Genomic DNA, 14,344 nt, shown 5'->3' with positions numbered 1-14,344 from the left:
TGGAATCTAGAAAAATGGTACTGATGAACCTAGTGGCAGGGTAGGAATAAAGATGCAGATGTAGAGAATGGACTTGGGGACACTGCGGGGGAGGGGAAGCTGGCACACAGAGAGTAGCATTGACATATACATACTACCAAATGTAAAATAGATGGCTAGTGGTAAGCTACTACAGAGCACAGGGAGATCAGCTTGATGCTTTGTGAAGAGCTAAAGAGGTAGGATAGGGAGATAGGGAGGGAGGCTCAAGAGGCAGGGGATATGGGGATATATGTATACACGTGGCTGATTCACTTTGTTGTACAGCAGAAAGTGACACAATACTGTAAAGCAATTATACTCCAGTAAAGATTAAAAAAAAATAATCATGATAGATTCACAGGTACTTATATTGTATACAACTCTCAGAGTTTGTAATCTTTCATGTAGAAATACCTGTGAAATATTAATTCCAGTTTAAAATCAGGGATAGATATCTTGGTTCTAGAGAATTTGAAACACAGCAGTGATCTTTTAGTTTTGCCTTTTTTTCCTCTGTCTTGGAGGAAGCCAATATCTACTGTCTTATATTGGCCATCTTTAACATCATTTTCTTAAAAACTTTCATTGGAAAGTATTGTATTACTTTTTAATTTTTTTACCCTCCTTTTTGTGACTTGAAGATGTATGTACCTTAAAAGAAGTTTTTTATTTGTTTCACTAAGTAAAAATTTTGTTTTACTTCTGTACTTTATTCTGTGTGAATTGCTTAGACTTTGAAGTATCCCAGGCACTGGTTTAGAGATATTTATTCCAAGTCAGTTTACATGTGAATACTAGTTTACTTTGCACCAAATCAGAAAATTTAGTTTTCAGAATTAATGTCAATTAAAGGAATTATTTGTTTTTGGAGATGTTATTGCATGGACTTTGTGTATAAGTTTGTTTCAGTAATGATTATGATTTTGATAGTGTTTATTATAACTTTTTAATATATGAAACTTTAATTTTGTTTAGAGAAAAAGATTTGGATCTCAGGGTTGCAGCTTCTGGAGCACAAGATCCCGAGAAATCGGTAGGGATTCCTGCCATCTTTAATGTTTAATCTTTCATTCAAATAAGCCATGTAATTGCAGGTGGAGATAGAACATATTGGGGAAAATGTAAGAGTAGACCAATTTGAACAGTAATAAGCTAAATTCAGTTCTTATAAAACATTAAGTCCTAACTCTTGACTTGTTTACTTCTCTGAGAGAATTTTTCCTTTTCATGTGTGCGTTTATAAAGTTTCTTATAGAATAGTCCTTTCTACTTTATTTACACACACTATTCCATGTACTATTTTAATTTAATTTACAGTGGATGTTAATATTTTTCTTCATTATATCATGACCATTTTTGTTATAGGAATTTCCAAAGGAACTGAAATCTTTAATTCTAGTCTTTAAGCACTTTAGTAATTTTTGTTTAATGTAAATATAGAGGTAATAAGCTTATTTTTACTTTAATTTTTCAATTTTCATAATTGCAATGAATTACACACATTATTGCAGTTGAGTAAGGAGGTGGTAATTTATTACTCTTCTCAAAAGGTACTTTTTTTTTAGTTGGATGGGTAGAATTTATTTGCTAAGGCAAGTTTTGTTTCATCTTTAATGGTTAAGAAACTTTAATTTCGTTAAAAAGTTCATTCTTAAAAAGAATACAGCAACTTAAAATTACTCAGCTGTAGGAAACTTCTGTCTTACTTTTTTTTATGGTAATTATATATCCTGTGGATTATTCATTTTAAAAAGTTTAGTACTGCACCAGCATCACCTCTGGTGTGCTTTCTTGGCTGCTCATAGAGTAAAACTTTTAGATTAATCTGAGAAATCATTTCTGAGAAATTAAACATGCTGTGAAAAAAGAATAAATTCCAAAACTGAATATATTTTCCTCTCTCAATAAATATCTTTGAAATAGTTTTGATAATCAAAAATTTCCTTTTAAAATCTTGAACTTTTTAATGTGATGTGGTAGCATGTTAAACCTTACATTTATAGTTACCTTGGTGTTTGACAGATCTTATTTACATTTAAATGAAACAACCTTTAGAGCGTCATGTTGCTTTATGAGAGTAAATAAAAATATTAGATGTAATAGACCATTACTTTTGGGTTTACTTTCGATGTGCGTATATTAGAAAAGGACACATAAATAATGTTCTGGAGCAGAGGTTAGCAAAGTGTAGCCTGTGGTCAAATCCAGTTGCTGCCTATTTTTGTAAAGTTTTATTGCAGCATACCCCTGCTCATTTGCTTACAAATTGTTTTGGTCTGCTTTAGTAGTTGTGAAGAGACCACATGGCCTGCAAAGCCTGATATATATACTAGCTGGCTCTTTACAGAAAACCTTTGCTCATACTGATCTAGAGAATATTCTGATGTTAGAATACTTTGATGGCAATTGGGTAGTGAAGCAGCATAGTGTTGTAGTATAATAGAGTTTCATATTTAGAATTAATATCTGGCTCTAGTCTTTGCTTGATTATTTATTAATGGTGAAACCTTAGGTGATTTATGATCTTTCATGGAATCTCAGTTACCTCTTTTATGAAATAAGAATTGGATCTTCAAAATCTCTTAGAGCTGTAAAATTCTATTATTCTGTGTCTAACTTAAGTGCCTGCTGGTGGTCTGGGATAGAGGGTCTTTTGAGATCCCTTCCACCTTTAAATTTATGATTACATGTAACAAACAGATTTTTTTTCTCTATTTTAGCCTGATAGACTAAAGCAGTTTAGTGTGGCACCAAGACACTTTGAAGAGACAATACCACCTGAAAGACCCAGAGTAGCTTTCCAGACACCTCTCCCTCCTTTGTCAGCCCCATCTGTCCCACCCATCCCATCAGTTTACTCCATCCCATCTCAAAATGAAGATTTGCACAGTGGACTCAGCAGCACCCTTGGTGAAATGGTGCCTCCCAGGTGCTTGTTTAAAATGTTTTGTGTTTGGGAATTAGGTAAGGTATCATATTTTATATTTAGAAGGATTTGCTGAAGCAGATAATGTTATATCTCTCAGAGATTTTTGTACAATTAATGGCTTTTATCAAATAATTTCTGTTGAAATTTTTCATTGCTGATCTTTTCTCTGTTATAAAAACAAGGGAAATCCTTATAACATTCTCTTATTGTTTAAAGATGCTTCAGTATTTTTTAAATGCATAAGTATATTATTTAGTTTTAAGTTGTATTTTGGAGTATCTATTTTTAATATCTTTTAACATATAAAACCTAGCCATTTTCAGTTTTGTAATTTCCACTTGGCAAACATTGAATACTTTCTTCAGTTAATGCAGAAAAAGTTGCTAATGTGACTGTTTTATATATATTACTTTATTTTAGTTTCTGTTTCCTTCAACTCTTTCTGCTTGATTACTCAGAGGCTATGCAGCTCAAATACCTGAAACAAAGTGTTGCGATTGTAAAACCTGTATTAGGTATTAGGGTAAAGATTTGATTTCCATAGGTAAAAGACATTGTGCTATACTGGATTAAACATGAAGAAAATCCTGTTAACATTTATATTTTCTGGTCTATACTTTTTTCTCTTAGGATTTTTGCTTGCTGTTACTGTATGAATTGTAGGATTGCATTTAAGCAGGTGTTTTTTCCTTTTTAACATTGATATTTTCTGGGCTATACTTTCTCTCAGTAGGACTTGGTTTTGTCTTTTATTTACTGTTAGAGATTGTAGGACCATGTTTACTGTATTTATCAGGTGTTTTGTTTGTTTCATCTAATGGCTTCCTGACTGAAAGGACTAGGCAAGATTGGAATTACAGAGCATGGTATGGTGATCTCAGCATTGATTCAGGGATTAAAATGGTTGACTTCACTGCCTGGATTTTGTATTGAACTTCAATTTTCTCATTTGTAAAAAGTAGGATAGTAACATACATTTATCTCTGTGTGTGTGTATATATATGTTTTTAAATCTACAGTTACAGGGTTGTTGTAAGGATTAAATCTCATATAAATCTCTATAAAAATTTAGGATTTAATGATATTGACAGTTCCCTTTTATAGTAATTTTTCACCTGCTTTGTTTATATATCTGTGGAGTGAGGATAGTAAGGTTAGACACACTGAATGATTAATAAATGTGAAAAATATTCATGACTAAAGAGAACTTTAATGCCTTCTCAGCTCTTCAGAATTATTTTGAAGTATACAAGGGAGAATCTAATGTATACACTCAAAAGTGAAAATAATCTAGGATACATCATTTTTCTTTCTGTTCATCTGAAGGAATTTGCCTTTTACATTTTAACTAATGGAAAATATTGCCTTGGAAATACAGAGATACTTCCTAATCATTAATGAAGTGCTGATGTAGAGGTTTTTAGAAGTTTTAACTATGAAATGCTGAAAATTCACTCAAAAATTTACTGTTGATATTTAAGTAGTTTCTTTTTCACATTATAGTTTAGTTCCTTTGAAAGAACAATACATTTTTAGAGATAAAAAATATACCTTTCTCCCAGTCAGATGGAAACATTTGTAATCTCATTTTGTAACTCTGCCTTTTCTTCATATTGTATCCTTCTCTGTGACTAACTCACTCTAGCAGCATGGCTGAAGCATTGCCTTTCCTAGAAGGCCTTCCTTATGCTTTTCTTCTCTTCCCTGTGTGATTTAAATGTTCCTATTCCTTGTTCCTATAGTACCCTGTGTCTACTTGTATTGTTTCATTTACTGTACTCTTGCTATAATGGCTGTTTATTTCTGTACTATTCCTGAGGGACAGAGACCATGTTTGTTCAATACTGGCAGATAGTGATGAATTAGATATTAATTGATTAAATAAGTGTTGTACCTTTAATTCTGAAATTTTATGTTTTTTGCTTTTTGAGTTATAATTTTTTATAAGATATTGAAGCAAGATTGTGGCTTTTCCTAAAGCAGCGATTAGATTTTCAGTAAGAGTTTTGTAAGAGAACATTATCTTGACTTTTTAAAAATTTGCCATGGAATATGAAAAGAATTTCCCAATTTTCTTTTGATATAGGATTGCACCTCTGCCTCCACCTCCCCTGCTACCACCTTTGGCTACCAACTATCGCACTCCTTATGATGATGCATACTACTTTTATGGGACCAGGAATACTTTGGATCCTAGTCTTGCCTATTGTAAGTTATCTATGAGGTAAACATTATTTTCCAGTGGTTCAATCAGGAAGATTGGTTTTTGTGCAAGCAAAAATTATAAATGAGGAAAAAGCACAGCTTTACTTAACTCCAATATTATTACATATATTTTAATAAATGCTGTTTTAAAACTCATAGTTATTTCCTTTTTATCTAGATTCAAGAAATAACTATTTTATGTTTTCTTGCATCATTCTGTGCTAACTCTTAACTCAGAAGGAAATGTGGATTTTTTTCCTTAGGTAACATTTTCAGTATGTGACTTTTCCTTTAGGGATAAAGTGTTATGATGTGGGTAATCTGAAACAAATGTGTTTTCTTTTAAGATGGCTCAGGAATGATGGGAGTACAGCCTGCAGCTTATGTTACAGCTCCTGTCACCCACCAGCCAGCACAGCCTGTTGTGTAAGTGGTTAGTTAAAATAATAATTTGTTTCAGGATTAATTTGTCTTCCATAGAACCTGTATTATTCAATGCAGTCTTTTTTTCTTCAGGACAGATATAACTTATTTTAATTTCCAATTATTATGTAACCAGTATGTTCAAAGTATTGCTTTTAAGTCAGTTTCCTAGAAAGCACATTAAAAAAATTAAAAATAACCTCACTTTCTTTCATTAGAAAAGTCATGTGTGTATACTTATAGTTTTACATTTAAATTCATGATTCATTTGAGTTATTTTTTGCATAAGGTGTTAGATTTAAATTGAAGGTCATTGGGTTTTTCAGGAGGGTGTTTTGTTTTGTTTTCCTTCTCCTTCATGAGTGTCCAGTAGCTCCTCCCAGCACCACTTGTTGACAAGATTATTTTTCCTGAGCATTGCTTTTGCACATTTGTCAAAAACAGTTGGGCATATTTGTGTGGGTCTCTTTTTGGAATTTTCTTTCTATTCAGTTGTTCTATGTGTCTATCTTTATGTTGTTATTACTTGATTATTGTAGTTCTGTGGAAGTTTGGAGATCGAGAAGTATGAATTCTCCAAATTTGTTTTTCTTTTCCGACATTGTTTTGGCTATACCAGGTCCTTTGTATTTATTTCCACGTGAATTTTTGGATCAGGTGCTCAATTTCTGCCAAAAGACAGTTAGGATTTTGATGATTATATAAAATCTGTTTAGTATTACCATCTTAATATTTCTTTTTCAATTTTTTTTATTATGGTAACATACATATAACATAAAATTTATCATTTTTAAGCATTTTTAGTGTATAGTTCAATGATGTTAAGTACATTCATATTGTTGTATAACTGTCACTACCATCCATTTCTGGAATTCTCTTCCTCTTGCAAAACTGAAACTCTATACCTATTCACTATTCCCTCTCCTCTGTGCCCCTAGCAACCATATTCTGTTCTCTGTTTCTATGATTTTGACTGCTTTAGGTACCTCATAAAAGTGAAATCATACACTATTTGTCTTTTATGTCTGGCTTTTTTAACTTGCCATAATGTTCTCAAGGTTCATCCATGTTGTGACCTAAGTCAGAATTTCCTCCCTGCTGCCCCCCCTCCCTTTTTTTTTTTGCCACACCACATGGCTTGTGGGATCTTAGTTCCTAGAATTTCCTTCCTTTATAAGGCTGAATAATATTTGATTGTATGTATATACCACATTTTCTTATCCATTCATCCACCGATGGCTACTTGGGTTGCTCCCACATTTTAGATATTGCGAATGGGCTACTGTGAATATAGGTATACAGCTATCTCTTCCAGACTCTGCTTTCAGTTCTTTTAGGTATATACTCCGAAGTGGAATTGCTGGATCATATGGTAATTCTATTTTTAATTTTTTGAAGAACCACTATACTGTATTCCACAGCAGCTGTACCATTTTATAGTCCCACCAACTGTGCACAGGGATCCAACTTGTCCACATCCTCACCAACACTTATTAGTTTCTGGTTTTTTTGTTAGTAAACATCCTAATGGGGGTGAGGTGGCTCTCATTGTGGTTTTGATTTACATTTCTCCGTGATTACTGATGTTGAGCATCTTTTTGTCTGCTTTTTTGGCCATTTGTCTATCTTTGGAGAATATCTTTTCAAATCCTTTGCTCATTTTTGAATCAGGTACTTTATTTTTTTGTTGTTATGTTTTAAGAGTTCTCTACATACTCTGGTTATTAAGCCTTTATCAGATATATGATTTGCAAATATTTTCTCCCATTCTGTATATTGTCTTTTTATGCTATGATAGTATTGAGCAATACTGTAGATGCACACACATTTTTAATTTTCATAAAGTCCAGTTTGTCTGTTTTTTTCTTTTGTTGCCTGTGTTTGGTGTCATATCTAAGAAATCATTGCCAAATCCAATATTGTGAAGCTTTTGCCCTGTGTTTTCTTCTAACAGTTTTGTAGTTATCAGGTTTTACATTGAGGATTGTGATTTTGAGTTACCATCTGTATACAGTGTTAAATAAGGGTACAACTTCATTCTTTGCAGGTGGATGTCATTTTCCCAGCACCATTTGTTGAAAAGACTGTCATTTCCTTATTGTATGGTCTTGGCACCCTTGTCAAAAGTCATTTGGCTTTATATGTATGAATTTATTTCTGGATTTTCTATTCTATTCAGTTGGTCTATGTGTCTATATGCCAGTGCCATGCTGACATATAGCTTTGTAGTAAGTTTTGAAATCAAGAAGTAGGAGTCCTCTAGCTTTGTTCTTTTTCAAAATTGTTTTAGCCATTTGGGGTCCCTTGAGATTCCATATAAATTTGGGGAAGGGTTTTTCTATTTCTACAAAAAAGGTCATTGGGATTTTAATAGAGGTTGCATTGAATATCTAGATCACTTTGGGTAGTTTTGACATCTTAACAATATTAAGTTTTCCAGTCCATTAAGAGGGGATGTGTTTCTGTTTGTTTATGTCTTTAATTTCTTTCAGCAGTGTTTTATAATTTTCACTGTACAAGACTTTCACCACTTTGGTTAAGTTAAATCATAAGTAGTCTGGGTTTTTTGATACTATTATAAATAGAATTGTTTCTGTAATTTCCTGTTCAGATTGTTTATTGTTTGTGTGAAGACACACAGCTGACTTTTTTGTGTTGACTTTGTATTCTGCTACTTTGTTGAATTCATTTTACTAACAGTTGTGTGTGTGTGGTGGGGGGGGGAGGAAATTGTTAGGGTTTTCTGCATATAATATCATCTGCAAACAGATAATTTTACCTCTTCCTTTCCAATTTTGCTGCTTTAAAAAATATTTTTCTTGCCTAATTGTTCCAGTTCTATGTTGAATAGAAATGGTGAAAGCAGGCACCTTTGCCTTGTTCCTGATCTTAGAGGAAAAGATTTAGTCTTTCACCATTAAGTCTGATGTTCACTTTGCATTTTTTATATGTGGCATTTATTATGTTGAGGTGGTTTCCTTCTACTTCTAGTTTGTTGAGTATTTTTATCATGAAAGATTGTTAAATTTTGTTAAATGCTTTTTCTTTATCAGTTGAGATGGTTGTGTTTTTTTCCTGTCATTCTGTTAAAATTGCCTATTATAAGATCAATTTTTATATGTTGAACCATCCTTATATCCCAGGAGTAAATCCCATTTGGCCATGGTATTTAATCCATTTAATATGCTGCTGAGTTTGACTTGCTAGTATTTTGTTGGGAATTTTTGCATCTGTGGTCATAAGAGATATTGATCTATAGTTTTCTTTTCTTGTAATGTTTTTGTCTTGTTTTGATACCAGGGTAATGCTGGCCTCTTAGAATGAGTTAGGATGTGTTTCCTCCTCTTCAAGTTTTTGGAAAAATTGGAGAAGGACTGGTGTTCTTAATGTTTGGTAGAATTCACCATTGAAGCCATCAGGTCCAGGGCTTTACTTGCTCAGGTGATTTTTGATTAGAGATTCAATCTCCTTATTAGTTATAGGTTTATTCAGATTTTCTATTTCTTTGTGATTTAGTATTACATCTTAACTATAGTAAGTCTCCAATCCATGAACATGAATGTCTTTTAATTTATTTGGGGTTTTAAAATTTCTTTCAACAATATTTTGTGGTTTTCAGACTGTTTAATAACTCTTGTTTAAAGTATTTAATACTTTTTGATGGTGTTGTAAATGGTCTTTTATTTCATTTTCATATTATTCATTGTTAGTTGATAAAAATACATAGAAATTTGTATATTGGTCTTGTATCCTGCAATTTTGCTGAACTCTTTTCATTATTACTAACAGCTTTTAGTGGATTTCTTTGCATTTTTCTGTATATGTGATTATGTCATCAGTTAATAGAGGTTACTTCTTCCTTTCCATTCTAATGCTTTTTATTTCTTTTTCTTGCTTAATTGCCCTGACTAGAGCTGCCAGTTATATGTTGAATAGATATTATGAGAGTGGGCATTTTTAAAAAAATTAATTAATTTGGGTTTTCATTACTGCACATGGGCTTTCTCTAGTTGTGGAGAGCGGGGGCTGCTCTTCATTGCGTTGTGCAGGCTCCTCATTGCACTGGCTTCTCTTGTTGTGGAGCACAGGTTCTAGGCATGTGGGCCTCGGTAGTTACAGCACATGGGCTCAATAGTTGTAGCTTGTGGGCTCTAGAGCGCAGGGTCAGTAGTTGTGACCCACAGGCCTAATTGCTCCGTGGCATGTGGGATCTTCCTAGGCCAGGGATTGAACCTGTGTCCTCTGCATTGACAGGCAGATTCTTAACCACTGAGCCACATAGGAAGTCCCAAGAAAGGGCATTTTTCTCTCATTCTGATCTTAGATGGAAGGCATTCAGTCTTTAACCATTAAGTGATGTTTATGATGTTAGTTGCAGGTTTTTGATAATTGCTTTTATTAGCTTGAGGAAGTTTCCTTGTATTCTTTGTTGATTGTTTTTATCAGGATGGGGTATTTAGCATATTCTTTCAACATATTACTAAATCGGAAGTTGAATTTTGTGAAATGCTTTTTCTGCATCTGTTGAGATGACCCTGTGGCTTTAGTTCTTTATTCTGTTAATATGGTGTAGTATATTTTTTGGTTTCAGATATATTAAGTCAACCTTGCATTCCTGTGATAAATCTCACATGGTTATGGAGTATAATCCTTTTCATATATCGCTGGATTTTTCAGTTTACTAATTTTTTTGTTGAGGATTTTTATCTCTATTCATGAGTGATACTGGTCTTTGGTTTTTGTTTTCATTTGATGTCTGTCTGATTTTGGTATCAGGATGATACTAGTCTAACAGAATTAGCTGGATGTGTTCTCCCATTTTCTGTTACTTTGGAGAGTGTGTGAAGGATTGTTGTTAATTCTTCTTTCAATGTGGTAGAATTCACCAGGAAGCAAGTTGATCCTCATCTTTTCTTTATGGGTAATTTTTTGGTTAGTAATATAATCTCTTTCCTTGTCATTGGTTAATTAATATTTGAAATTTTTTTCTTGTGTCAGATTTGGTAGTTTGTGTCTTGCTAGAATTTGCCCATTTCATCAAGATAATCTAATGTGTTGGCATACAGTTGTTCATAGTATTCCTTTACAGTCTTTTTTATTTATATAAGGTCAGTAGTGATGTTTTTTCTTTTGTTTTTTTTTTATTTCAATAATTTTAGTCTTCTTGTTCATTCTGGCTAAACATTTGTCAATCTTGTTGATCTTGTCAAAGAATCAGCTGTTGGTTTAGTTGATTTTCTCTGTTGTGTATCTGGTCTCCATTTCATTTATTTCTCCTCTAATCTTTTCATTTCCTTCTTTCTGCTTACTTTGGGTTCAGTTTGCTCTTGTATTTTCTAGTTTTTGAAGGTGGAAGGTTAGGTTATTGACATAGTGTCTTCTTTTTTAATATATATATTACAACTATAAATTTTGCTCTTATTACTGTTTTAGCTTCATTCCTTAAATTTTACACATTGTCTTTTCATTTTCATTCATCTCTAAGTATTTTTCTTTTTTTTAAAATTTGATTTAAAATTTTTTATTGGTTGCATTGGGTCTTTGTTGTTGCACTCAGGCTTTTTCTAGTTGTGGAAGGTGGGGGCTACTCTTCGTTGTGGTGTTCGGGCTTCTCATTGCTGTGGCTTCTCTTATTGCAGAGTACGGACTATAGGCACGTGGGCTTCAGTAGGTGCAGCATGCAGACTCAGTTGTTGTAGTTTGAGGGCTCTAGAGTGCAGGCTTAGTAGTTGTGGCACACAGGCTTAGTTGCTCTGTGGCATGTGGGATCTTCTGGGACCAGGGATTGAACCTGTGTACCCTGCACTGGCAGGTGGATTCTTAACCACTGCACCACCAGGGAAGTCCTCAAAGTGTTTTACAGTTTTTCATTTGATTTGTTCATTGATCCATTGGTCAGTTTGGAGTGTGTTAATTTCCACACAATTGTGAATTTCCCAGATATCTTTCTGTTACTCAGTTTTAATATAATTCCATTGCAGTTAGAGAACATATTTTGTATTATTTCAATCCTTTTAAATTTATTGAGGCTTATTTTATGTCCTAACATGTGATCTGTGCTGGAGAATGTTTCATATGCTTTTGAAAAGAATGTGCATTATCCTGTTTTGGGGTGAATCGTTCTGTCAATGTGACTTAGATCTAGTTGGTTTATAGTGTTGTTTATTTTCTCTATTTCCTTGTTGAGCTTCTGTGCAGTAGTTCTATTATTAGAAGTAGTGTATTGAAGTCTCCAGTTATTATTTTTGATTTATTTAGTTTCTCTCTTCAGTTCTGCCAGTTTTTGTTTCCTGTGTTTTGAGTCTCTGTAGTTATGTACATACATGGTTATAATTGTTATGTCTTACTGATCAGTTGACCCCTTTATCAATAATATAAAAGATCCTTTTTTTGGTCTCCAGTAACAATTTTTGACTTAAAATACATTTTGTCTGTTCTCCTTATTGCTACTCTTGTTCTTTTTTTGTTGCTGTTTGCATGATATCGAATTTTCCTTGTTTTAACCTCAGTGTATTCTTTGAATCTAAAGTGTGTCTCTATGTAGAAAGTATACATTTTCATCCTACCTCCCATCCCCTTCAATGCTACTAGCTTTTGCCTATGTTTACATTTAATGTAATTCCTGTTAAGGTAGGATCTCTGTCAGCCATTTTGCTATATATGTAGATTTTAAAAATATATTTTATGTCTTTTTTGTTTCTCTGGTGCTCCATTAATTCCTTTTCTTTAATGTTAAATATAGCATTCCATTTTAATTCTCTTGCTTCTTTTACTGTAATTTTTGTGTTATTTTCTTTGTGGTTTCCTTGCAGATTGAAATTAATGTTTTAATTTATGAGAACTGAGTTCAGATTAACACCAATTTAATTTCATTAGTATACAAAAAATTTTCTCCGGTATATTGCCATTCTTTTCCTTCTTCTTGATGCCACTGTTTTCATACAAAGTATATCTTTATACATTTAAGCTCGTCAATACAGTTTTATAACCCTTCCTTCCTTTGTATAGTTGTCTTTTAAATCAGGTAGAGAAAAATACAGTTGCAAATAAAAACATTCATAATGTCTTTTTATTTATGTGGGTACTGTTATTGGTGTTCTTTATTTCTTTGTTTTTACCTCAGTTACTGTCAAGTGTTCTTTATTTCAACCCGAAGTACTCCATTCAGTATTTTGTATAAGACAGGTCTGTAAGTGATGACTTCTCTGAGTTTTATTTAATAATGTTCTAATTTCACTTTTGTTTTTGAGGCATAGTTTTCCTGGGTATAGAATTCTTGGTTGACTTGTTTTTTTCTGTTAGCACTTTGAATATGTCATCTCATTGCCTACTGGCCTTCATGGTGTCTGATGAGCTGTTAATCTTATTGAAGATCCCTTGTATGTGATGAGTTGTTATTTTCTTGCTGCTTTTGAGATTCTCTTTTGTCTTTGAGCACATTGACTATGATGTATATAGATGTGGATCTCTGATTCTTTTTGCTTTGAGTTTGATGAGTTCTGTATGCATAATTTCTAAGACGTATGAGCCCTGGATTGCTAGGGAAAAGGAAAAAAAGGAAGGGTGGGAGGAGCCTTCAATTGCTGGGGAATCATTGCTCTAACTTTACACAACACTTAGAACCTCTCACCTTTGACACAGTTCCCATCCCAGGCCTCCATAAACAGGGCAAGGTTTTAGGGATTTTATTAGTCTTATACCATCAATACCATCAATAAAATCTATGACTCAGTGAAAAAAGAGAAAAGTGTGTATAAGTTTACATTTTTTTTTCCATTTCTTTATTTTTATTTTTGAGTGCTGGTTATCTTTGCTCTTTGTTTTATGTGCTTCCTTTGTGTACTTTAAAAAAAATACATATTTCTTGAAATGTGGAAGCAATATCATTCTTTAAGCAAAAATGATTGGAAAATTGATGAGAGATAGAATTATAGGAGGATGATACAAATTTGTTTCATGGAGGAGCGTAAAAAGTACAGAGATAATTAATGAAGCTACCAATGTCTGAGTAACAAAAAGGCAAATTTCCTTTTTACATTTAAAAGTTTACATTTAAAAATCAGAAAATATACATGCAAATAAACCATGAGTGGGAATAGGCTTGCGAAAAAAGAATGACAGAGACCTCAGATTAGAAATTATTAGACAAAACATAAAATGGTCATAGTGATCATGTTTGTATCAGGGCATAAGAAACTATGAAGAATGACCAATCAGATTTGAAATAGAACTAGATATTTTAGTAAAAATTTTAAGTAAGTGAGATTATTAACTCAATGGTTGGACCTTAATAGTAGATTTGACATATTCAAAGTGAGAATTAATAACCTAGAACAGTGGTTTTCAAATGTAGTCCTCAAAATAGTAGCGTCATGGAAGCATGTTAGAAATGCAAACTCTCAGGCCCTATCCCACCCATGAATCAGAAACTCTATGTTGGAACCCAAGAACTTGTGTTTCCATAAGCTTTCCTGGTGATTCTGATGTACTCTAGACTTTGAGAACCTCAGTACTAGTAGATTTGAAGAAATCATCCAAAATGGGGAGAAAAAGATGTGGAAAATATGAAAAAGAGGGTAAAAATTATGGAACTAAAAAGGTTTAAGTGTAACTAATTGAAATTCTAGAAAAAGAGAGAGGATGAGATGAAAGAAGTATTTGAAGAGATGATATCTTAAAATTGTCTACAATTGATAAAAGGTCCTAATCTATAGATTCTAGAAACCTAATACCTCCCAAACAGGAGAAATAAAAGAATTCCATACC

General features: G+C 32.9%; 1 protein-coding gene across 11 annotated transcripts in view; it reads left to right on the top strand.

Annotated features, from left to right (window-relative positions):
- Window positions 1-14,344, top strand: part of CSPP1 (centrosome and spindle pole associated protein 1) — a 195,678-nt gene that overhangs the window by 125,121 nt on the left and 56,213 nt on the right. For 9 of the 11 annotated variants that reach the window (XR_009053644.1, XM_057734126.1, XM_057734132.1 and 6 more), the window contains 4 exons: window positions 997-1,054; window positions 2,742-2,950; window positions 5,037-5,158; window positions 5,503-5,581. Coding sequence is in view for 10 of the 11 variants with exons in the window: in XM_057734126.1 (XP_057590109.1) it covers window positions 997-1,054; window positions 2,742-2,950; window positions 5,037-5,158; window positions 5,503-5,581 (468 nt within the window). In the remaining variant the exon portion in view is untranslated. The remainder of the gene's footprint in view (window positions 1-996; window positions 1,055-2,741; window positions 2,951-5,036; window positions 5,159-5,502; window positions 5,582-14,344) is intronic. The other 2 variants (XM_057734130.1, XM_057734129.1) reach the window with 1 other exon arrangement.

The sequence above is a fragment of the Hippopotamus amphibius genome, chromosome 5, assembly GCF_030028045.1.
Source record: "Hippopotamus amphibius kiboko isolate mHipAmp2 chromosome 5, mHipAmp2.hap2, whole genome shotgun sequence".
Taxonomy (NCBI): Eukaryota; Metazoa; Chordata; class Mammalia; order Artiodactyla; family Hippopotamidae; genus Hippopotamus; species Hippopotamus amphibius.
The sequence above is the reverse complement of the archived record's forward strand: the minus strand, read 5'-3'. Positions and strand labels throughout refer to the sequence as shown.